The sequence below is a fragment of the Molossus molossus genome, unplaced genomic scaffold (genome assembly GCF_014108415.1).
Source record: "Molossus molossus isolate mMolMol1 unplaced genomic scaffold, mMolMol1.p scaffold_m16_p_4, whole genome shotgun sequence".
Lineage (NCBI taxonomy): Eukaryota > Metazoa > Chordata > Mammalia > Chiroptera > Molossidae > Molossus > Molossus molossus.
The window spans coordinates 85,925,408-85,951,368 of record NW_023425377.1 but is presented as its reverse complement, the minus strand read 5'-3'; the positions used below and the strand labels follow the sequence as shown (position 1 = coordinate 85,951,368).

At 44.6% G+C, this 25,961-nt stretch overlaps 1 protein-coding gene across 2 annotated transcripts in view; it reads right to left on the bottom strand.

Moving 5' to 3' along the window:
- BLK (BLK proto-oncogene, Src family tyrosine kinase) overlaps positions 1–25,961 on the bottom strand; it is a 58,989-nt gene that overhangs the window by 7,766 nt on the left and 25,262 nt on the right. The window contains exons 1-7 of one of the 2 annotated variants that reach the window (XM_036240842.1): positions 15,663–15,705; positions 11,818–11,926; positions 9,516–9,567; positions 7,277–7,370; positions 6,262–6,360; positions 5,104–5,207; positions 76–222 (exon numbers count right to left, since the gene is read on the bottom strand). In XM_036240842.1, the coding sequence (XP_036096735.1) occupies positions 76–222; positions 5,104–5,207; positions 6,262–6,360; positions 7,277–7,370; positions 9,516–9,567; positions 11,818–11,925 (604 nt within the window). In that variant the 5' untranslated portion in view covers position 11,926; positions 15,663–15,705. Of the gene's footprint in view, positions 1–75; positions 223–5,103; positions 5,208–6,261; positions 6,361–7,276; positions 7,371–9,515; positions 9,568–11,817; positions 11,927–15,662; positions 15,706–25,961 lie in introns of those variants that run through there. The other variant, XM_036240841.1, reaches the window with a different exon arrangement.

Below are 25,961 nucleotides of genomic sequence, written 5' to 3'. Positions count from 1 at the left end.
TGAGATCTTAGCCACAGAGAAATACAAGGGCTGCTCTGGCACAAACCCCCGCCCCCATCAGGTGCCCCCTCTTACTAGAGTAGTGCTGCACCAAAGCCTGGAGGGTGGGGAAGGTGTTTCGGGGGGAGATGTAATAGCCCCCTTCATCCAGGGAGCGGATCTTATAGTGTTTGATCACCTCCCCCTGGCTGGTTGCATCCTTCACAGTCAGGGAAAAGGCACCTGGAGGGTTAATAAAGACACAAGTGTGAGAAGGAAGGCATAACCAATGAGGGAAGAGTGGACTGAGATTTGGGCTTCATTTCAAAGCCTTGGGGGAAAACTCCCTGAATTCTGCTCTGTTTTGACCACTTCCACCCTATCTTTGCCTTCATCTCAACCTCCAGCCTGGGAGTCTGCCCTATCCGCTCCATCCGACTCTCTTCTTGATGTTCCCCTACCGTCTCCCAAAACTCAGCCAGAGGACCACAGAACCCTGGAGCAGGTAGGACATTCTCTTAAGAATCATGGCATCCCTCCCCTGGGAGCCAGGTCACTCAGGGACCCTTTGCCATGGAATACTGAGAAATGTCGAGCTGATGGAGGAACTAAGAGGTTGATTGATTGATCATTCATTCATTCTGGCTGAAAAGGCTGCCTCTGCTCCCACACGCAGCACCGCGTCCCAACCTCCAGCACCCCCTCCAGGGGTTCTGCTCACATCCGTTCACACACCTGAGTGCTCTGTCCTCTGTGTTAGTGTTTGCCTGCAGGCCAGTGCTAGCAGATGGCAGGGATTAAGAGCAAGTTAAAGAGGCGACAGTTTCCAGTTGAGAAACTTCTTCCCATAAACTTGATGTTTTCATAAAAATGCCTCTGCCCAGCTCTCCTGGTACCATGCCCCGACTCTTATCTGGGAGATGAGAAAGCTGAAGCCCTAAAGGGGGATGTCACTTGTCCCAGGTCACTCGGCTAGTTAAGCGGCAGGCTTGGGGGCTCTAGGGTCCTCCCTGAGGGCGCACCTACGGTGAGCAGTACCACCCTCGCCCGCCAGGTGTCAGGCTTGGACACCTCTTCTCCTGAGTGTGGACGCTTGGTTTTCGGCTGTGCTGTTGGTCTTTAGGCAGCTTTCCTTTCCTTTCAGACCATCACTCCATCGCAAACTCTTGCTCTCCTCCCATCTCCCTTAACCTACTTGCAAAAGAACTCCGAGAGGCCGGGCGCCCCATCAGGGGTCCTGCCGCGGCCACAGCCCACAACACTCCTGCAACCCCAGCCCCAGCCGCGTTCTGCACTGTTTCGCCCACCCCGCGCCTGGAGGTGCAGCTCTGCCCCGGAATTTAAAGAACTGGAGAGTGGCTCTGTGAGTTCATTCCTCTCGCACCATCAGAGTGAAGAAAAGGGTTCTTCTCCCCATTTCCTCGGCTGCACCCTGCTGTGGAAACCCACAGCAGGCCAAGGAGGCCCTCTTCCTTCCATACAGACCACTGCCCAAGCTCATGATTAGGGCCCCTCACTTACCCGTGCTCATCCAAGGGCATGTCTCTGATATACAGATTTTTACAATTTGGTATTCTTCTTAAAGGGACCTCCAAATCCTATCAACTTCAGGTTCACAAAATCTGGTTGACCCTGCTCCAAAATCTGGACCCCCTGCCCTGCCTCTGGGCTGTGCTGGGCACACAGGCTGGGCTCCCAGATGCTGAGTTTTCTTAACCCCTGAAAGACCACCTGCTTTTGGACTGAGAAACTAGTGGGTCCTCACATGGATATCAATAAACTGAGGCTTGAGAAGCTAAGGGACAACTTGGAGGCCACAGGGGGCTAGAACTCACTCCCCCTGCTTCTGAGTTCCTTCCCTGTCTTGCAGCCTCTGGGTGTGGCTTCCAGATGCAGACAGAGGGGTCTTGCTTTGGAGTTCTGAGGCACGTGTGTGCATGTGTGTATACATGTGTGTATAGGAGCATGTGTGGGGGTGATGCTGCTTGCACAGTCCTACAGCCCCAGCTCCATCTTGCCACTGACCATCTTGGGCTGGCTTCCCACTGCGGGCAAGGACCGGAGGAGGTACCCCACCCTGAGAGAGCCCCTTCCACCTCCACTCTGAGCTTGGAAGCCCCTTTCCCTCCAGAGGGCACCTTAGCCCTAGGCAGTCATAAAACGTCACTTCCAGGATGGAATGGCATGATATCTGGGATTTGCTTCAAAGTACTAGGCTTAGGTGAGGATGTACGTGAAACCAGACTGGCTGAGCTGATCATTGTTGAAGCTGGGCATTGGGCACAAGGCGTCCCATTATACTAGTCTCTCCACTTCTGTATGTGTTGAAAATATTCTACAACACATAACAGTTTTATTCTTGGACATAGGTGTTCTGCCATTAAAATGGAATAGTGACAATATATAAACAGGGTGGGGCAAAAGTAGGTTTACAGGTATATGTGAAACAGTTTATTCTTGTATTATTATTTATTAATTATTGTATTATTTTCATAGGAACAACTGTAAACCTACTTTTGCCTCATGCTGTGTGTGTGCGTGCGTGTGTGTGTGTGTGTGTGTGTGTGTAATAAGATGCATCCATTGGTGCATTTCAGGAAATTCTGCACAGAGCACCCCAATGTATCATGCACCCCTTCTCCTCCCCAGCCCAGCCCTGACCCTCCGAGGGCGATGAGGCCGAGGGCTGCCCCCTGAGCCTCCCAGTGTGCTGTAAACAGCTCCTTGTCCAGCTTTGTTGCTCTGGTGTTTCCGCTCACTGCAGATCTCAGGCCATGATGGAGCTGAGGGCCAAGCCCAGTGGGGTGCTCCTCCTGGGCCAAACCTCTGTCAATTCTCACTGTGCCAGCCCACAGGGAACCAAATCAAAGTCTAGCCACCCTCCTTCCCTTCCACCGATGTCGCTGTTCTCACCTCTTCTCCGGTTAAAATTTATCTGTAAAGGGTCCCTGTGTGCAGTGTCCTGATAAACAAAGGCTTCTCCACACTGCTGCGGAAATCTCCCCCCCCCGCCCCCCACTGCCCCAGGTTAGGCCAGCTTGATGCATTTTAGGTCCTGTGAAGCTATTCGGAACCCCTTAGATGGTTTGGGCTCTGACACTTGTTCACTGTTAGCCTTGAGTGAGTCATTTCCTCCCTCAGAGACTCAGTTTTCTCATCTTTCAAATGGGGGTACTGACTCAGTATCTCAAAGATGGACGACTAGTGTCAAACGTGTACCAGGAAGCATACAGTAATAAGGTTCCTAGTTTATGTTCATAATAGCCCCAAACTGGAACAACTCTATGTCCACCAACATGAGAATAGCGAAATAGCTTATGGAAGGTTCATATAACCTGTTCGCATTGAGAGTGAACCGACTATTGCCATTCTCAAAAACGTGAGTGACTGTTACTGGCTGAATTGTGCCCCACCCCTCCAATTCCTATGCTGAAGCCCCAACCCCCATATATCAGAATGTGACTGCATTTGGACATGGGGCCTTTCAAGTGGTGATTACATTCAAGTGAATGTACGGGCCTGACGTCACAGCCTCTGACAGAGACCATCTCTAAGGATCTTTTCCACTCCCAACTCCGTTGATTCCACCTCATTAGGGCGGACCCTAGTCTAGTATGACTGGTGACTTTATAAGAAGAAGAGGAGGTCCTGACCGGTGTTGTTCAGTGGTTAGAGTGACGGTCCAAGGACCAAAGGGTCTCAGGTTTGATTCTTGGACAGGGAGGCAACCAATCGATATGTCTCTCTCACATCAATGTTTCTCTCTCCCTCTCTCTCTCTTCCTCCCTTCCACTCTATCTAAAAAAAGAAAATCAATGGAAAAAATATCCTCTGGTCAGGATTAACAGAAGAAGAAGAAGAAGAAGAAGAAGAAGAAGAAGAAGAAGAAGAAGAAGAAGAACAACAACAACAACAACAACAACAACAACAGAAGGAGGAGGAAGAGGAGGAAGAGGAGGAGGAGGAGGAGGAGGAGGGGGAGGAGATGAGGACACAGAGAGGGAAGACCATATGAAGATACAGGGAGAAAACGGCCATCCACATGCCAAGGAGAGAGGCCCCAGAAGAAACCAACCCACGGACACCTCAATCTCAGACTTCCAGCTTCCAGAACCATGAGAACATACATTTCTGTTGTTTCATAGCCCAGTTTCTGGTACTTAGAGCGGGCCCAGCAAACTAACACAGACTCTCACAATATTCAGTGAGATAAACAAGACACACGAAAGTAAATGTGGTAGGACTCCATTTGTAGAAAGCCAAGAAACAGACAAAATACCAATGCTGAAACCATACAGAAGAGCACGGAAGGATTTCCCTAGAAGTGTGACTAGCCGTGACCTCTCTGGGGTGTGGGCAGGTTGAGTTAGAAAGGGGCACAAATGGAGGAGTGAGAGGGGCTCAGACTTCTGGAACGTTCTAATGGTAGCACAAGTGTCTATTTATTATGACTCTATATTTAAAAGTATGCACTCATTTATAATGTATAATGCAATTTTTCTGTGTTTTATATTTTATAACAAAAAAGAGATGTAAGAAGGAAAGGAGAGAAAACTATGAACGGACAAGAAGAAAACCCATGGCCTGCGGTGGCAGCAGACAGGTTTTGCTCAGTCAGTGGATTTGAATCCCCAAGTCCCCCTGGTTCTCCACCATCACTGCCCCCTTCTTTTATTTCCAGCCACAGGTCATTCCACAACCTTATGTTACCTTCCAGGCTCCTGTAAGGGCCTGACGTCACAGCCTCTGACAGACACGATCTCTAAGGATCTTTTCCGCTCCCAACTCCGTTGATTCCAGAACATGTCTCTGGGTTACCTGCCCTCTTCGGACCCCTCCAGCCTCAGTCTGCTGCTGACCCTGAGAGACACATGCCTGCCCTCCCCGAGCCCAGGGTGCACTTCTAGCCTGGGCGACGAGAGAAGGATTTGTGGGTGCAGCCTCAAGCTCTACTGCTGGGCTCGAGCCGGGCTGCCCAGGCAGAGCCTGTGTTGGGAGGGAGACCCTGGAGGCTGCTGGGTTCTCCTGGCTGGCATTCCCCTCCCCCTGCACGGGCAGCAGCCAGACCTCAGGCGGGGGCTGCCCAGAGCGCTCAGGGAGGGGAGGGCTGCTGCCCACGCTTACCTTTGTTGGTTTCGCTCTCTCTAATAAGAAAGGAGCCCACCTTATTGATTGGAGCTAGAAGCTGCCTCTCGGCATCTTTCCGGCTAATTGATCTAAAGAACCACCTGGAAAAGGACAAAGGCAGGCACATGTCAGAGACAGGCCCGCTCCTCCGAGTGTTCTTATCCAAACCTCCCTCCTGAGCTGTGCCTCTGCCCCCAGGGCCTCCCTGGGCACCGCTCCTCACAGCGGTGTCTGTGCTCCCTTTTCTGGACGGACCTTTTTCTTGAAATGAAACAGACACATTATTTGGGTGCCCTTGTTAATTTCACTCTGGGAAAAGGTGCCCGACCACCTGCTCTCAGACCACACCCTCCTTGGGGTCGGGTCTCAGAGGTAGACTCAGAGCATGATTCCCTCCTGGTCCCTGAGCACGGACTGGTCAGTGTGGAGGGGTCTGAGGTCCTGCTCGCTGTTTTAGTAACAGGCACAGGAACCCTCCCAAGGGCTGCCCTTGCTGCCCGAGGGACACCAGGTGAGCTCACTAACCCGGCTCCCGCACTTTGCTCCTGAGTGTGAGACTCTGAGCTCCTTCAGGGGAGAAGCCACGTCTTACTCATTTTACAGCTTCCCCTGTCCTTAGACAGAGCGGGCTCTGGTCCTTCTTGCCCAGTGCCTTCTGTGTGAGTGAACGAATGGCCGAGTCCTGCAGTGCACCTTCCTGGTGCTTTTGGCAGCTGGTATGAGGATCCTGCTCCTCTATAATCCAATTCTGATTTAGGCCACCATCCTGGAGTCCCACCACGTCCAACCCCTGAGTCCTGCCCACTGGAGGCGCTGGCGGAGGGGTGGCTGATCCAGCACCTTTTCAACTTGCAAGGCCACGGGACACAGGCCGTTTCTGTCCAGGTAAGCCAGGGAAGGGATGGTTCCCTTTTACAGCTGGGAACAGTGAGGGCTCACGGAGGACCGACTCCTCCGTATTGCACAGCAATTGAAACGTCGTCTGGGACAGTAGGCGAGCCTTTCCCAGGAGTTCCCGCTCCCTGTCCCTTTCCTGTTCCCTCCATGCTGGGATCACCAGGCTCGCAGGCTAGCCACTGTCTGGCCACACCCTGCTCAGCAGCCCGCACAGCAGAAGCCGCAAGCACGCCTCTGCTCGGAGGCCTGTCCACCTACTTTTCTACTTCCAGGGTCTCTACCCGGGCCACAAAGTTGCTGGGCACGTAGCCTTCTCTTCCCGTGACGAGAGACTTGGCCAACCACCAGTCTCCAGACCTAAGGGAAGAAGGGAAAACAACAGTGAGAGTGTGGCTCAGGTCGGTCTGTCCAGGGCAGCTCACAGCCCCCCACGACATGGTCCCGCCCTGCTAGCAGATAGTCTGGCAGATGAGAGGGAGCTTACTGAAGCTGCTCAAACACGGGGCTCTCTGGGTTACTTCTGACACACCGGTGCTCCTGGTTCAGGGGAGGAAGGGGGTTGGCACAGCCTCCAGAGGACAGTTTGTCTCAACAGCCTGACCAGCCCACTAGAGCCCCTGTCTCACAGTGAGTACCCTTCCTCTTGATTCATGGATGTCTTTAGAATGTAGTGAGCGAGTTGGGACTGGACAGGAAAGACAACACAGAAAGGCCGGGCCGCCCAGCCATGGTCAGCGGGTCAGGGTTTCACGCTGTTAGCTCAAGCTCATTGCAAAACTTCAAGAACAAAGCAGGCTCTCAGGACCCTAACAGATTCTGGAGGAGTTTCTGAGCAGGAACAGTGGAAATAAACTACAGCTGATTTATAAGTAGAATCCTGGGCGAGATCTCATCTGGCAAGAGAACAGATATAGACACAACGGACTCCAACACAAAGCTGCAGTTTCACTAGGCAAACACTGTGGGTGTCAGGAGGGCTGCATGGAGGAGGTGACATTAGAGGTGGGCTTTGAAGGAAGAGTCAGATTTTGACAGCAGAGCAGGAAACCACGTCACCGGGAAGACTTTGGAAAGACAGGTGGAAGAAAGACAGTTGAGTCAAGTTAAAGAAAATGCTGGGAACCTGGGCTTGGGGCTGGGCAATGGAGAAAATATTCTGGTAGCCAAGTAGAGCATGGTGGGGCGGAGTGAGGTTTGGGTGGATGGTGGGAGCCCTGCAGGGAGAGGGAGCTGCAGGGACCTCTGACCACAAGATAGCATTCTGGAAACTTACTCTTTTAGGACCTGCAGCTTCTCCCCTTTCAGCATCTGCAGGTCACGGTCATTCACTGTCATGTAGTCATACAGCGCCACCACGAAATGCTCTTCTAGAGGGAACAAGGAAGAGATGGCCATGGCTCAGGCCATTGGACTGATGGTAGGGGCCGGGGTAAGACTGTGCTATGAGCCGTCTTCTGGCTACTAAGAGGGTCAGGAAAGGCAAGGACAGAGGGGAGGCCGTGGTGAGCATTCTCACTCACTGATGCAGAAGAAGAAATTTCTGTCTGGCAGACTGACCTCCTGACCTTGCTGCCAGTAGCAAGGACACACTGCCCCTCTGATCCCATCATGTCATCCTTTCTGGACCCCACATAGAAACCCTAAGGCCTAGATGGGACTACTGTGTCAGGGACCCAATAGCTCAGAGAGAGATGTTGCATGGACCTGATGGCTGCAGTGTTGGCTGATCCCTTGTGTCCTGGAGGCATATGAGCTTCTCCTCCCTCCCCTTGCTCGCCTGTCCCTTCCAGCCTTAATTTCAAAGGGAGCAGTGGTCTCGGAACATGGCAACTGTAACTTAGACCGGCAGCCATGCCCAGGGCCCCATCATGGTACTTCGGGCTGGCCAGACCATGCTTGCTGGTGGTCCCCAGAATGGAGGTGGAGAGAGGGCTCTGGAGCTGGTCTTTCCAATGACCACTGCTAACAGCGAGGGCTTTTCTGCACAGCTCTGGGGAGCCGAGCTCCACCTGGAAAAGGTCACCTGGGGACACCTAGCTTTCCTGGGATAGATGACTCAACTTTGTCACTAATGCTTGGTGTGGCCACCTTCCCTTGGTGGAAAGAGGGGGTTGGAATAGGTGACAGAGGCCCCTCTGGTTCTGAGATTCATTCTTGTGTCCGAAGCAGTTAGTTTATTTCCTTCCCCTGGGCTTCCTTCCTGGAAATAGGAACCTTCTGGCAGGAAGTGAAGGATGGCCCCTGATGCCAATTACCTGTGATCTCCAAAAGGACAATAGACACCAGGTGAGGTCACTACCCGGTCCCTGTGCCTTGCTCATTAGTTTGACAGACTGAGCTCTTGCAGGGGAGGAGCTATGTCTTTTTTTTCTCTTGTTAATCCTCACCCAAGGATATTTTTTCATTGATTTTTTAGATTGAGTGGAAGGGAAGGAGGGAGAAGGGGTGGGGGGGAGAGGGAGGGAGAGAGAAACATCGATGTGGAGAAACACATCAATTGGCTGCCTTCCACAAGACCCCAGCCAGGGCCAGGGTCTGAAATGCAACCAAGGTATGTGCCCTTGGCCGGGAATCAAACCCTCGACCCTTCGGTCCACGGGCCGACACTCTAACTGCTGAGCCAAGCCGGCCAGGGCAGGAGCTCAGTCTTATACAGCTTCCCCAGTCCTTGGACAGGGCTGGGCTCTGGGTCCTGTTGGCTCAATGCCCTCAGTGCGAGGAAGTTAATGGCCTTCTGGTGCTGTGTGGAAGAGAGTTGTGAGGATGTTGGGTATTCTGCTCTCCTGTATGCCAATTCAGAACGAGGCCACCATCCTGGGAGCCCCTCCTGAGGACTGAGCCCCAGGAAGGCCGAAGGCGTTTGCTCTGTCACCTCCACAGTCCTGTCCACCAAAATGCGAGAGGAGACTGGGGACCAGGTAAGGTGTCGTGGGTGATAAGAACATCAACACTTTGGAAAGTGGGCTGGGACATTGGGGAACGAGATGGTAATTCTGCCTGGAACAGACTGAGGGCTGGGAGGGAGAAACTCACCCTTTGAGGTGGGGAGTTAGATCTTTAAAATCTTGGGTTTAATGACGCTGTTTGTATTCACTGTAACTCTTGTCTTTTTGTGTTCATTTATAGTTTGTAAAGCCCTTTAAAAAATACCCATTCATGCCCTGGCCGGTTTGGCTCAGCACTTGGAGCGTCGGCCTGTGGACCAGAGAATCCCGGGTTCGGTTCCCACTAGGGGCACGTACCAAAAAAAAAAAAAAAAAAACCATCCAGACTCAGGTGCACTAACAGAACCAGTGCCTGACCGCTGGAGAGGCTCCCAAGGGCAGGTGAAGCTGGGCCACACGCTAGGTGCTCCTCCTCAGCCTCCCCCACCTTCTCCTGTCAGACCCTAGCGGGCTCACGCCCCTCTTCCAGGAAGCTGCTCCCAACTGAGCCCCTGTTCTAACCGCACAAAGCCTGGGCCCGGGGAGATGGCCCGTGGAGCCTCAGCTTCCAAAGGATCCCCTTCTTACCTTGATCCGGGTGTGTGTTGGGAGGTTCAGGAGCCAGGTGGTTAAACACGACCTGGAGTGGACACACCTCTGAGTTAGTTCAAGGCCCCAGGGCCGGGGCAGGGCCTGCTGAAGTGGGCGAGACTGCTGGGAGTGTGGGGCTGCCCTGTCGCTGCGGGAGGTCACACACGTAAATTCTACTCCGGGCACCGGTGCCATCTCAAACAACTCCCCGGACACCTGCCAGCTTTGCCCCGACCATAGACACGTCTAGAGGAGGGGTATGGAGGGATGCCCCAACTTTACAAAGAGGCAGCCGTGGAAGGGGAGTGGGAGTGGGGGAAGCGTCTGATCACCTGGCTTCAAATCCTGGCTCTGTCATTACATGACGACATTGCAAAAGGGTATTTGTTCTCAGGGAGAATTATTTGAAGCACATATTTCCCTAAAACTCAACAAATATATTCCTAGGTATATACCCTGTAGAGAAACTTCTGCCTATGTATACCAGGAAACATGTACAAGACTGTTCCCAGCAGAAATGCATAATATAATACATAATAATTACATAAAAATCATTACAGCATGGAAATCACCCTTATGGCTTGCGACCAGAGAATGGATAGACTGGGGCATATGCACACAGTCCAACCCCACACAGCTGTGGCAGTTAATGAGCTATAGCTGTGTGTGTCCACGCGGACCACCTCACAACGAAAAGCGTGGGTCTGAACCCCACGTCTCAGAAGAATACATACTGTTGGATTCGTTTGATTTAAAGTTCACAACATGCACAATTAAACTAAATAGTGTTTAGGAATATATGCACATGGGATGATGCAGAACAAGCCAAGCTAAGGAATGATAAGCACATTCAGAACAGTGGGGCCTGGATGAGGGGGGCAGATGGGGAGGACAGCAGAGACCTTCAGTGGGACGGGTCACTTCCCACTATTGCACTAGTGTTCATTTTATTCTCCTTTCAACCTGACTTGTGTGTTATGAATAATCTTTCTTTTTGTATTTTATATTTATTAAACACAATTTTGAAGTAGCATTTCTCAAAATGGTATGTATAGTACAGTTCCATTGATAATATAAACATATAAATAACACACAGGAAAAGGGTCTGGAGGCAGGGACTCTGCAATGCTAACTCTGGGTATCATCGGGTGGTGGGATAATGAGTATTTTTTCCCCCATAATTAATATGTATCATGTGACTTTTTATAAAAGTTAAGCACATTCCAGGCCCTATTACTCATTAGCATGTAACTGAAAGAATTACTCAATCCAAGTCCGATGGCGTAAATTCAATAATTAATGTATGGCCCTTCGATTATTTATTTATTCAACAAACATTTCATTGTTACATGCCAAGATCTGAGTTGGGACACAGATAAGATGCCTGGTTTATCTAAAAAATGGAAGAAGCAGTCACCACCCCCATCAGGTCACAGTCGGAAGGACGACTACTTGGATGTGCCTGTGGGGGAGGAGAGAGCAGGAAAGACTTCCAATTGCCCCAAACTAAAAGGGGGTAGGTGCCAGGCAGGAGGGACACAAATAGTCATCTAAAAATGTGTCTTCAGAAACCGGTAGTGAGGAAGGGAGCTAACTACTGTTAAACAACCCAGAACTGCAAGATGGGCTCCATGAACACTTGAGGGCCTGTGGGGGAGGTGAGCATAGGCACCCTCCCGTCTTAGGATGCCTCATTCCAGGGGAGTAAGCTCTCTGGAATGCTGGCACACCAGGAAGGGGGCAATGAGCCAGGAGCATCTGAACAGGGTTCGGGGCAGCAGATATTGCTAAATGCCCTAGGCTCTTCCCCACCACACCCGTTCCTCAAGCTGACCTCTTTGTTTTCTCTTTCTCTTCAAGGTTGAGGTTGCCAGTGCCCATTGAAAACTGGCGAAGAATTACTGGGGGCTAACCATGCCTAGTCCTGTACTGAAGGCAATACGTTATAGCATGGCATACTTGTGTCTATGTGGCATATCGTTACATCCCTTTCAGAAAGGCACTTTTATTCTACCCATTTTACAGATGGGGAAACTGAAGCTAAGGTAGTTAAAAAACCTGCTTCAAAGATACAACCAACAGATTTGAATGCCAGCAACCTGGTTGTTAAACATTCTACAATATTGCCGCACCAATAGGAGACTGAATGGCACTAGTGGGGGCCTATTTGTGGGAACCCTGAGTTTTCAAGAGATGGCACCGGGGCTGGCGAGAGACTACGAGCAACCCCAGGGAACCACACATGCTCTGTGCTCTCCCTCCTCCCCCCACTCTCCAGCTGGGAACAGCGATCACTCACCAGGGGTGGCAGCGGTGGGGGCTCTCTGCTCTGGGTGCTGACCTTCACGGGGCTCCACTGTCCCCTACCCTTCTCCTTGACCTGCTTTTTGCTGCTCACCACTCCCATCCTGTCAGAGAGCACACAGCAGATGGGCGATGTGAGTAGGTCTCCGGAGCCTCTGTACGCAAGAGCTCCTCCAAACTCCTTCCGGGTGGCCAATTAGAAAGGAGGGGGTGGAAGTAGAGGACAGTGAAGGTCAAAGTCAGAAGGAGATTGGATGAGTCAAACTTGCATCCAGCGCAGGAAGAAGTGACCCAGAGAGGAGCAATGACTGGATTTAGGATACGGAGATTGTGTGGCTGAAGGAATTGCCAGAAATTGCTGGGGTGGACCGTAACCCTCTGGGGACAGGAGTCCTGGCACCTAGGGAGAGTCTGACCAGTGTGTCCGGTGGTCTGGGTCTTCGTTGTCATGTACCACTGACTGCATCCTTGTCACATTTCCTCTCTTGACCCAGGTTAGGACAGGGCTGATGTTCTTTCCTACTCAGATATTCGGGTCAGGTGGTGTACATTCAGGGCACACTGATAGCATAGGCATGTAAGGCCGATTGTAGCTCTCCAGTAATATCGGGGAATCTTCTTCAGAGGTGAGAGAAATATGATCAAGATTTTTGTTGGGTCAAAAATCTCAGGATGACAGATGTGGGTAAGACCCTAGATTCGTGACCACTATTATCACCATCCTCATTCCAGGGGTTGCTATTTAGGGAGGGCTTACTGTTGACCAGGAATGTCACAAGTCCTATCTCATATCATCCTTTCAACTCTCTAAAATAAGTGTAAGTAGGTATTAGTACTATCCCAGGACTGGAGTTTGAGGCGTTAAATGGCTGGTTTATGATTAAACAACTAATCAATACAGAGGCAACTCTGGAGCCTGGCTGACCCCAGACCACCCCACTCCAACTCACACCTGGCCCATCACCTTTATGTATCTCTTTTAGTGATACATTAAATAAACGCTAGCCTTCCAAGTAATGGCATCTTAGATTCAATGAAACATGGTAATTTTTCCCCCCAGAGAATTGTAGGCACATGCCTCATATTATTTCTCCTCAACTTGAAAATATAAAAGACTATAATAATTTTGAATACAGGACAGGGAGCCACAAATAATCCAGAAGTATCTTTGAGTATGTTTGCCTACAGAACATGTAATACTGTACATTTGTGAAAAAAAACAAAACAAAAAAAACCCACAATAATACTTTCCCCAATAGCTAAGATCTGGAAACAGCCCAAGTGTCCATCAGTAGACGAATGGATGAAAAAGCTGTGGTACATGTACACAATGGAATACTATGCAGCTGTAAGAAAGAAAGATCTCTTATCCTTTGAGATGACATGGAGGGACCTGGAAAATATTATCCTAAGCAAAACAAGCCAAACAGAAAAGGACAAATATCACATGATCTCACTTGTTTGTGAAATATAATGAACATAATAGTCTGAGGAATAGGGTAGACCCAGAGACGTGGAAGTAGGGTACAGACTGACAACCCTGAGGAGAGGGAGTTGTGGGGGGAGGGAAGAGATAAACCACAGAACTTATATGCATGTACGCATAACCAATGGACACGGACAACAAAGCCAGGGACGGGGTGGGGGGAATGGGGATGAGGGTGTCAATGGGGAAAAAAGGAGAAACATCTGTAACAAAAATAAAATTAAAAAAAATTAATACTTTTCATATTTAAATAGTTTCTTTGTCAGTTCAGAGCAGCTTTAACATCAGATAAAATACAGTGCAAAGTTACAGGTCAATGTTTTAGTTTTCAGAAATTTTTGAGTGTCAGAATTTTGAATAAAGGATTATGGGTTTATATTAGGAATGGCTACTAAATTTTATCAGGTATCTATTTAGTATCTATTGGTATGATAGTCTTTCTTTAATTTGTTGAGGTAATAAATTTTGTTGATCAATTTTCTGGTGTTAAAACATCCTTGCATTTTGGAATAAAAGCTGTTTGGTTACTGTTCATTAGTGTTTTTGATACATAGATGGATCATCTTTTGCAAATATTTTATTTCAAGTGAGACTCTATATTCTCACATGGGATTTGTCTATGAAGCATTACCATGAAGATGATGCTGGCTTCGTAACACATACCAGGGAGACTTTTGTCTTTTTCCCTTTGGTCTTGAATAGTTTAACAACATTGGGATTATCTGTTTTTTAAAGGCTAGATAAGAATTTAGCCGATAAGTCATCTGTTCCTCAGGCCCTTTTAAATAGTAGACCATTAAATACATTTCTAATTTCTTCTTCAGAAATTTATCTGTCCAGACATATCCTGGTTTTATCTGTTTCCAGTCCCTCCTCTTTCTTGCACCATTTTGATGACTTAAGTGATTTATTGGAGAGCTTTAATTTTCTTCACATTTTGCAGTTTGTTTCCATAAACTTCTACATAGCAGTGTTTTATAATTCTTTCAATGTATTTTATTTTATTTTTTAAATATGTTTTTATTGATTTTAGAGAGAGAGAGAGAGATAGAACCATCAATGAGAGAGAAACATCTATTGGCTGCCTCCTGCACGTCCCCTACTGGGGATTAAACCCAAAACCTGGGCATGTGCCTTGATGGGGAATCAAACCAGTGACCTCTTGGTGCATGGGACTGACCCACACTGGCTGTGCAATGTCTTTTGTTTCTTGATTATGAAATCTTTCTTGTTCCAAATGTAAATTAAATATATTTTCAATAAAAATTACAATTTTTAATTAGATAAAATTATCTGACAATTTCTATGACAATATAGTTTTAACGTAACTTTAAGATTATGGGGAAAAAAGACTATAATCAAAACAGCATAAATTGAAATAAGAATAGACAAATACCTATTGGAGCAGAACAATAACCAGGCAAACAGACTCTAGTACATATGGGAACTGTAAGAAGTGGCCTTTTAATTCAGTGGAGAATTGAGGGTTTATTGTAATAAAAGGTATTGGGAAAATGGCTACCTACCTAGAAAAAAATAGAACTGGACCCCTACCTTATGCCACATTAAAAGATAAATTCGAGGTGTATGGAAGAAAAATAAAAAATTTTAATTGGAAGAAAATTCAGGAAATAATTTATATGAGCGAGAGTTTGGAGATAAGACCTGACAGAGATAGAACAGGCAGAAGCTGAGAGGACAAAAAGAAGTCACAACAAAAAGACAAATTCATTAACGTAACAGTATTAGATGGGAAAATAAACCATCATGAAGTCAGTAGATAAGCAATAGACTGGGGGAAAGATTTGCAAAGCAGACAGCAGATAAATGTCTGTTTATAACACACACAGAGCTCATGAACATTGACAAGAAGTATGGGTCTAGCCTACAATCCACTCAGTAGAAAAATGTGTGATTACCAATAGGCAGTTCACCCAAAACAAATCCAAATATCTAAATAAACATATAAAAAACGTTAAAATTATGTACCGATTGGAAAATGTCAATTAAGATAATGAAATATCACATTACTTCAATAAATTAGGGAAAAATGAAAAGAATGATAATACCAGTTGTTGATTAAAGCAAGGGACTACTGTGCTTTTCTACATTTCTGGTACAAAAGTATTTATTAAAGCTATCGTCATTTTATCTGTTCTTTCCACTCCATTTGTAGGACGAAAACTCCAGGAGGTCTGGGATCTTTGTTTTACTCCTTGTTGAATCCTAATTGTTAAACAGTGCTTGGCACTGTGTAAGAGCTTAATGAATATTGAACAAATAAAATATGAAATATTACCTACCTTTTGGAAAGTAATCTTTCAAGTTCTATTAAAATAAAAAATTATACATACCTTTTGATATATAATCCCAGTTTATGGAAATCTCTCAGAGTAATAAAGCATCATTATATAGGAATATGTGAGATATCAAAATGTTAATTGCAGTGAAAATTGAAGCAGCAAAAAAAAAACAAAGAAGCTTTGTAATTGCTCACGAATTGGGGAATTGTTGAATAAATCCACACTCTGAAAGTCTGTAAAATATGACGCAACTGTTTAAAAGCATGTGCTAGATCTGTACCAGTGAGGCTCAGAGGATTTTCTACAACGTGCCAGTACGTGAGAAGAGCAGAATGCAAGGAATCCACGCGGTCGTCCCGGATTTGGAAACCCCGAGAAGGAGAAGAGAAAGCCCAGTGTGGGCATGTGGACATGTGTTTATACCTCATGAAGAGGTTTGTGAGGACGCACACCTCGTTGTTTCCTCTGGTTACTGGTGGGGGTGGTGGAGATAGAAAAGGGAGGTGGAAGCCCCCTTTCCACCAAAAAAAAAAAAAAGTTGAAAAACTTGTATGTGGTGTGGGTGTTAATGCAAAACAGTGCCCCAAAAAGATATTTCCTAAGATACGAATATTGTTTATCTCAGGACTTCATGTGACTTTTATCTTTTTTCTTTTTTACATATATATAATTTTACATATTCTTTCAATTCTTTAATAGTCAGCATATAGATTGGTATAAGCAGAAACATAAAATGAGAATGTGAATGACTCGCCCGCCACGGAGGGGGCATACAACTTGGACTAGGGCGGGTCCCAGCTCCTGAGAGTGGCCAGGGAGCAGCCAGCCAGGGCAGCCTGAGCCCCAGGCCTTTCCTCACCTCTCCCAGCCTCCAGGGTCAATGAAGGTGAGCAGGCAGCAGGTTCTAGAATTTTCCCAGCCTGGAGTCCTGCTTCTGTGCCTGCCCAAACGACCTGCCCTCTGCAGTCAGCCATATTTCCACCAATTTTAAACTTCCCATGTAAACATTTATGTCCTCTTGAACAATATAGTTCAACATTTAAGTAACTTGACAGAGAGTAAAATGCTGAAAGTTAAATTACCCACTGTTTACCATTATTTGTCTTTTGACTCCTTAGCAGTGAATATACACATGATTTTCCCTTGGGTTTTATAAATACGTAGGTTCTCTACAGGTCCCTCCATCCCAATGGTTCTGACTGGAGACTAGAATTACTCAGGAGGCCAGGTGACAACTAGAGCTGGCTCTCGTGTGTGGCCTGCCACCCCACTGTGACATTTTTAGCCATTGTTGGCCGGGGGGAGCCAGGAAATGCAGAAGTCCATGCAAAAGCCAGGTGTAACATGTGCAGGTCCTGGGCAGTTTCGGGTGGTTTTGCTGGACTGAAGACACTGGGTGAAGGATGGATGGGAGAAGGGAGAGAGAGAGAGAGAGAAAGAAAGAGAGAGAGAGAGAGAGAGAGAGAGAGAGAGAGAGAGAGAATATGTGTGTATGCTCATAACATTCGTGGTAAAGAGCTGAACAGAAGCAGGAAGATGGGGGAGAGGACTTCTGTTTGTTTCTTGTGATTGGGTTAGACCCCCCTGTGCAGACTTTGACCAGAGCATGGGGGTCAATGTTGGCCCCAGGGGAGATGCTTAAAATCTGAAACACAGCCTGGGGCTGACAGGGGATGTGGTGGAGGCAGCAACCAAAAATAGAGAAACTAGAAACCCTTTATTTACAGCTACCTAGCACTCCACAGGTTGAAAAGCACTTGAAATATTGATGTATTTGATAGTCATAACAATATTGATAGGTTAATTATCGTCATTTTAGAGCATCCTGATGCCCCAAGGTGGCCCTGGGATTCGTGGGGATTTCCTACCTTTCCTTTTGGGATTATCTAAAATTTAATCCATAATCAATTTTTCCCAATTGTCTCAAAAAATGGCTTCTTGCTATTGGGTTTTTCTAGTTAAGATTCCAACAAGCTTTATGCATGACATATAATTGTTATGTCGTTATGTCTCTTTTACTAGAGTTGCTTCCATCACCCCGCAACCCTTGCACTTTGGTTTGTTTCATGGCATCAGTTTGTAAAAACCAGGTCAGTGGTCCTAACAGAATGTTATGCATTTATTCTGGATATTACTTCCTTGTGATAGCCCATAACTCGTTCCTCTGTCTCCCTATCCCTTGCGCATACAGTTAACTCTCTAGGCTCCATTAGCTTCCGGTTCAGCTTTTTCTTGTAGGGATATCTTGTGGGGGTGACATGTACTCTGAGTCATATACTATCAGGATGTTTCAAATGCTATCATACAGTGATCACACTTCCGTGATGCTAAGAGAGATCTGAAATTAGGTGATGCCAGTCTGATCCTGCCACTGAAAAGCTTCTCATCAACATTTCAGCTAATGGGTCCATTAGGGTTACTAACTATTAATGCTCCGAATCTGCCATTTTTTCCACATTTGTTAGTTGGGAGTTGATAGAGTAAAAGAAGAAACAGAGAGAACACCAGAAAATATGGGCATAATTTCATCAGGGCCAAGAGATATTTGGATGTAGAAAAATAATGCTTTCCCTAAGGCATGGAAACAGGAAACTTGTTCAGAAAACAGAGCTTTTCCATCAGCTGGATTGTTGATTATATAGTAGAATTATTATTTTTTTAAATCTACAGTTAACATCTTGTGTGATACTTCTAAATACTAGTAGAATATTTGTCCAGTACTAGCGTAGGACCTGAGACAGAGTTGTAACGCCCGGCTGAGTATGTAAGGGCCTCTCTGCACATGTGGTCCCTGGCAAGGGGCAAGCTGGCAGTGATGACGTGTGACGTGTGTATGCCCTTGGTCAACGTGGCTGCCAACCTAGGCACAGTGGAGGAAGCACAGTGGGTGGCTATTTCAATCTTGTCGAGTGAAAATATTTCCACAGTGGAAATTCACTCCCCACAATGGTAACGGTGGTAGAAAATACTTTTTAGGTGGTTAAAATTTTGAGGGTGCAACAAGAAACTTGGAAGGAAGACAGCGTTTTTGTGAAGCTGTGTTAAGTAAAATACAGACGCACGTTACTGAGTCACCTACACTTGATTCTGCTGACATGGAGAAGCTCGGAATCCGTTAGGCTTTAGCGTGGGGAATGGCACTGTGTTGATATTTAAATTCTCATGATAATTACTAGCCTGCGAATAAAATTCTTCTAATTGGAGACATCGCACTCATTTATATTTAAAAAACAACAACAACAACAACCCCACAATAGTGATCATTAAAACATACTGCTGATATGCCAAAATGGAAATACAGCTACTGTTGTATTCTGTATTGATGGGACCATGAACTTCAATCTATTTTGCAGTTTCTAAAAATTTCTTGCATTGTTTTCATTAAAAAAACCAAAAAAACAGAATATTACATCATGAATTCACTACTTCCTAATGGACTCAGTTCTGTCTCTTCAGCACAAACGTTCGCAGAGCTCAGTTTGTGTTATACCCAGTTTGCAAACTCCTGAGCCCAGCCGTAGCAGGTGCGGGGCAGGGCTCCAGAATCCGCACTTTTTACCAGTGCCCCCTCCAGATGCTGATGGAGACAGGTTCACCAACCTCTCTTTACAAAAGCCTTTCTTACAGAAGCCGAGCTTCTGGAGCATGACATGTAAAAAAAGGATTAAAAGATAGCCCTGCCGACCTTGGGTATTTTGTCACATGAGTCCCTCATAAAGAATGCTTGTAGTTTCCCTGCCAAAGATCCTCTTGTCTTTAAATAAAATGCATTTTTTTGTCCTCCATACAAATATTCCTTACACATTAATATATTTCTGCATAGTTTTTTTTTTTTTCTTGACATGGGGGAAACATCGTCCCTTTCTATATCAACAATGGTAGCATCTCTCTGATACCTGCCAGTTCATAAAGTATTTTCACAAAGGTAACTTAGAATCCTCAAAAGGACCCTATGAGCGAAGCAAAATCCTCATCTTCATCCTTATCCTCAGACAGGAGACGTGGACAGAGGTGACAGAACGGAAGCATGGAGCAGGGAGTTAGTCAGGTCTCTGCCTCCAGAGCTCTCTCCTACTGAGGCTCCAGGGATCCTCCCAGATACTCATCATTCACGACCTGAATTTCTTTGCAAAGGCCCTCTCTCCACCTTCAATCCTTTTGAGCTGCCCTCCAGCGGTTATTAAGCACAGCCCAGATCTGTGAACAGAGGGGAGGCACCTCCACCAGGTTTCAGGGGGCACACATGGACTGAAAAAAGCTGGCTCTGTTTCATGTTTCCAAACATGATTTGGAAAAGGTTAAAGACAGAAAAAAGAAAGAAACCAAAAGGTCTCCAGTCCCTGACATTTTTGGCTTAACTGTGACTACTAGGTGGATCTAGAGGCACAGAGGACCAGCTAGAGACAGAGGTTGGAAATTCACTAATAAAATTCTTGTTGTAGGATCTGTGTCTCACCTGAGAACAGGAATACTGATGATGACTAGCGCAGTGTCTAGCACCCTTCCGACCAGGCCAGACTATGCTCTGTGCTTTTCATGTAGTGTATATCTAGTCCCAACAGCAGACATATTCCTTCTCGTTTTACAGATGAAGAAATTGAGGCTCAGTGAGGTTTGAGGGCTTGCTCGAGACCACACAGTGAGTCACAAACCGATATTTGAGAATCATTTCTATATGACTCCGAAATCTGGCTGATTCTACTCCATTTCAAAAGTGTGTGAGGTAATAAAAAATAAAACACATGTGATGATATCTGAGAAGAATGTGAAACTGATTAGAAAATTATGTATAAGTGATAAGTAAGTAAAGGTGGATTACGGTAGGATTTTAGAACAGAATTGGGGCGATGGAGAGTTTCAAATTTCCATGTATTTATAATCACTGTTGTAATTCTCATCTGGACCAGCCTTGTTATTCCAGGACCAGGCAAACTTGTCTGAGGGAGCCACTCACTTAATGGTACTAAATAAACAATAGATTAATCTCACATTGAGAAAGGTCTGTGGTAGCATGCTTCAAGGTTCTATCTTCAGCCTCTCATAGTCATTATTTTGTTAGCATTTTTTTTTTTTTCCTCACCCGAGGACATTTTTCCATTTTTTGTACAGATAGAGTGGGAGGGAGAGAGAGGAAGGGAGAGAGAGAGAGAGAAACATTGATGCGAAGGGACACATCGAGTGGCCGCCACCTGCACGACCAACCAGGGCCGGGGACAAACTGCAACCGAAGTACGTGCCCTTAGCGGGAACCGAACCCAGGTCTCTGCGGACCACAGGCGGACGCTCTAACCGCTGAGCCAAACTGGCCGGGGCTGTTAGCATTTTTTAATGCAGACATTAAAATTTTGCTCATTAGAATTTCAGAAGATATAAGATGAGGGAAATAACTAATAGAGCCAGACTTTCACACACACACACACACACACACACACACACACACACACTCCCTCAGGAATGACTGTCTGAAACTAACAAGTTGAATTAAAATAAGCATGCAATTTAGGCTTAAGAAATCACCCTGGGAAGCAAGTTAGCAGAGAGGCCTGACTCAATAGTAGTGTGTGAGGGATACCAGTGGGTGTGACAGAGAGAACACTTCTTGCCTTTGGGAACTCAAAGAAATGTGTTGAATCTTGGCTTTGACACCCAATAGCTGTTGGACAAAGATAATGTGATGTAGCCACTGCAAGCCTCTGTTTCTTCATCTGCATAATGGAAATAATATGCTTACCTTGCACAATTATTATAAAGAATAAAGATAGTGTACATAAGAGGCTGGCATATAGTGAGTGCTTCATAAAAAAAGTAACTTTTTTTTTCGTTTGAAAAAGACATAGACATAGCAGCAGATAGTAAATTCACAAATCTGGATATAACCACCACCACAGAGAATAATAGCAACTAACATGATTATTGGTGCCGGCATGACAATTAGCATTACATACCTTGACTCACTTTTTTTTTTTTTTTTTTATCCTCACCAGAGGACATTTTTCCATTTTTTGTTCAGGTAGAGCGGGAGGGAGAGAGAGGAAGAGAGAGAGAGAGAAACATCGATGTGAAAGGGACACATCGAGTGGCTGCCACCCGCACGACCGACCAGGGCTGGGGACAAACTGCAACCGAGGTACGTGCCCTTAGCGGGAACCGAACCCGGGTCTCTCTGTACCGCAGGCCGACGCTCCAACCGCTGAGCCAAACCGGCCAGGGCTTGACTCACTTTTTAAGAAGAGCCAATCTTGTTGCCTTCTTGCCTCTTTCTTACATCTTTAGAAGAGCCCACAGATCTTACACAAAATACACAGTCTATCATTCTATTTAACGAAGGGGACTGTGGGGAAATAGTTCTACATAACTTCAGAGAAAACCTGTATCAACGATCAATTCAGAACAATGTAATCTTTTGCCCATAAATATAAACAGTCAATGAAGTGAATCAGGAGAAAATGATTAATATTAAAGAGAAGATTCAAAATAAACAAATAGAATAATTCAAGAGGAAGCAGAGATAGAGTATAGAAAATAGCTTTTAAGAAAAACCTCTATTTAGTATCCTCAGAGAGATTTTATAGATTACATAAATGTAAAAGGAATAAGTTAATGTGAAAGAAGAAGAATCAGAAAAATGAGTTCTTGCAAATTAAAAATGTGATAAAATAGTAAGGATATGACTGAAGTTCACATTAATAATCTGAAATATGAAGTTAAGATATATCCTAGAAAATAGCACTGAAAGACTAAACTATATAATATCTTGCAGACAAGGATACCCACTTTTACCACTCTTATTCAATACTATACTAGAAGTCTGAGCTAATGCAATAAGACAAGAAATGGAAATAAAACATATACAGATTGGGAAGGAAGAAATAAAACTATTTTTATTCACTAGTGACATGATTGTCTATTTGGCAAATCCCAGAGAATCAACAAAAAAATCCCTCCTATAACTAATATGTGATTATAGAAAGGTTACAGAATATAAGGTTAATATATATAAGTCAATTGCTTTCTTATATACCAGCAATAAACAATTGGAATTTGAAATAAAAAATACAACACCATATACATGAGCACCAAGCAAACTAAATCCACAGCATAAATCTAACACAGTATGTACAAGATTTATATGAGAAAAACTATAAAACTCTGATGAAAGAAATCAAAGAAGACCCAAATAAATAGAGAAATATTCCATGTACATGTATAGGAAGACCTAACATTGTTAAAATTGTCAGTTCTTGCCAATTTGATCAAGAGTCATTGCAATCCCAATCAAAATCTCATTAAATTACTTTGTGGATATCGAGAAACTGATGAAAAAGTTTGTATAGAGAGGCCAAAAACCCAGGGTAGTAACTACAAAATTGAATGAGAAGAGTAAAGTCAGAGAATTGATACTACCTGACTTTGTGACTTATTATAAAGCTAGAGTAATCAAGAAATTGTGGCATTGGTAAAAAAAAAAAAAAAAATAGACAAATAGAACAATGCAACAACATAGAGAGTCCAGAAATAGACCTACACAGATATAGTCAACTGATCTTTGACAAAGAGCAATGGCAATTCAATGGAGATAGGATAGTCTCTTCAACAAGAGGTGGTGGAACAACTGGACAATCACATACAAAAAATTTAATAGTTTTGTTTCTCTCTTTAATGCTAGCTGAAGAGTCCAAAACAGAATGATGTATACTATATGGATATAGTTTAAATGTAACAACGACAAAAAGAGGTTTGAACTATGTATACTAAAGAAGGGAAAGGGGTTCTTTTGTGTCAGTCTTCCCCTGTTTTGCTGTTTTTGAATAAGTAGAAACTAAAAACATTTTCCCCAATTTAACTTAGGATGAAATAATACGACCTTTTTGACCAACCACTTAAGTTGTCTTTAAGCATAAAACTTAAGAGACTTTGCAATTTTGAGTGTGAAGTACAGTAAAATTAATATAGGCACAGAGCAGAATATAATTGTTAGGAGCATATAACAAATGCTTATATGTAAAAATAATAATAGAACAAATAAATAGTATGTGGTCCAGCCAGTGTGGCTCAGTGGATTAGGTGTCGTCCCATGGACTGAGGAGTCCTGGTTTGATTCCTGGTCAGGGCACATGCCCATGTTGCGGGCTCGATCCCCAGTAGGCGGCATGCAGGAGGCAGCTGATTGATGTACCTCTCTCACATTGATGTTTCTATCTCCCTTCCCCTCTCTCTACAAAATCATTTGTACATAAGAACATTTAAAAAGTAGTATGTGAAGTTTACAGGAGTGTGTGTGTGGAGGGTCAATAATACTGTCTGAAATTAATAAACTAAGATATAAAGATTTAACTATATTATTTTATATCATAAAGTCAATCACTAAAAGGATAAACAAATCAATAACAATGTAGGGGATAGAAAGGAGAGGGTGGAAGGAAGATAAAAAAAGTGCATTCTACATCTTTCAGAGGGGAAAACAATATAATTATCCCAGATATAAATTTACAATAAAAGTGTTAGTATTCTTTGAAATTCTAAAGGTAACAAAAAGGAGATTTTGATAAAAACAACAACAACCATTGTCATTGTTTATTTCTGAGGTGGTGTCAAGGGAGTCAAACTTTTATTTTTTAGTTGGGACCCTTTGGGGCTGTCCACATTTTAAGAAATTATATTCATAGATAACTAATATAACAATCAACTCTATCTCAGTAAATAAATGGGTAGATAAATACAGGGTGGGGCAAAAGTAGGCTTACAGTTGTTCATTTAGAAAATAATACAATAATTAATAAATAGTAATACAAAAATAATCTCTGTGGTTTGTGTACTAACAAATGTAAACCTACTTTTGCACCACCCTGTAAATTAGAATAAAAGAAATCTAACTGACAAAGAAAAATGTCCAGAATACATTATCACTAAGTGAGGGTAAATTGCAGAATGCTTTGAATAATATTATTCTGGTTGCATAAAAGGGAAAAAAAGGAGTGTATAAATATACTTGCAAATGAAAAGAAATGTCTGGGAGTCCTTGATGTGAATGAAACTGCTAACAGAGCCACTTCTGGAGAGTGAAATTCGCAAGCAAAGAGATGGGGGACTTTATATTTTTGCTTCGCATACCTCTGTGCAGTTTGGATTAAACACAAAGCAATATGCTTGAATACGTAATACCCTTAACTGCCATTTTAAAATGTGAAGTTAAATAAAAGTAAATAGGCAATACTCCCGCTTCCCCCACAATTATGAAACGTGTGCCCCTGAGCAACATTAAGAAAGGTGAATGAAGTCACCGGATGCTTTCCTTTACGTGCGTGGTCAGGCTTGGAGGACTCAGCCTCCTCTTAATGAATCACATTAAATATACCTTCCTCTTGACGCATGTAATTTGCTTTTGCTGCAGGAAATTCAGAAAGTAGAGAGGAAAATAAAAGTTACAGACAGCCCCATCATCCAGACATAACCACAGGGAACACTCTGGTATGTAACTTTGCATTGCCATTTTATAAAAAGCAAAACTGGGATCATTATCTACATCCTGTTTTGTGACCTGCTTTAGAAGAATGTATCTCGGCCATCTTTGTCTGTCACCTGTTTTGCCTGTAGCATTGAATGCAAGGCTGCGGGTCACATTACTGGAAGGTTGTATTCAACTTATTTTACCCATTGCTTTGGTTACACACCCAAGTTGTTTCCACTTTTTTCTTTTTTAGTATCAAAAATAATGCAGCAAAGATATCCTTTACTTCCCTGGCTGGCTGGCCCAGTTGGTTGGAGTATTGTCCCGTACACCAAAAAGTTTGAGAATTCAATTCCTTGTCAGAGCTCCTGCCTAGGTTGTGGGTTCGATCCCCAGTCAGAGTGGCATGCAGTAGGCGATCGATTGATGGTTTTTTCTCACATCAATGTTTCTCTCTCTCTCTCTCTCTCTCTCTCTCTGTCAAATCAGTGAAAAACATATTCTCGGGTGAGGATTATTTTTAAAAGTCCTTTGCTCGTGTGTTTTATCCTTGTTCACACCCCCCATCAATCTTGGTTGAGGTTAAAAATCCTAGAACTGCAATTAGTAGGCCCAAGAGTAGACTGTGCTCAAGTATTCTGATGTATTTTGTAAATCGTCTCTAGGAATTTCACACAACAGTACATGAGTATGCATTTCCCTGCGCTTCCTCTCATCACCAAGATCACTTTTTTATACTTGCTAAGTTAATTTATTTAAAAAGTTACCTTTTACTTTTTAACCTAATTTTGTTAAGCAAGTAATACACACATGTTGAAAATCAGAAAATCCAGGTCAATGTGAAGAAAAGAAATAAAAATCACCACATATGGAGAGCCACTATGAGCACTTGGGTGATGAAT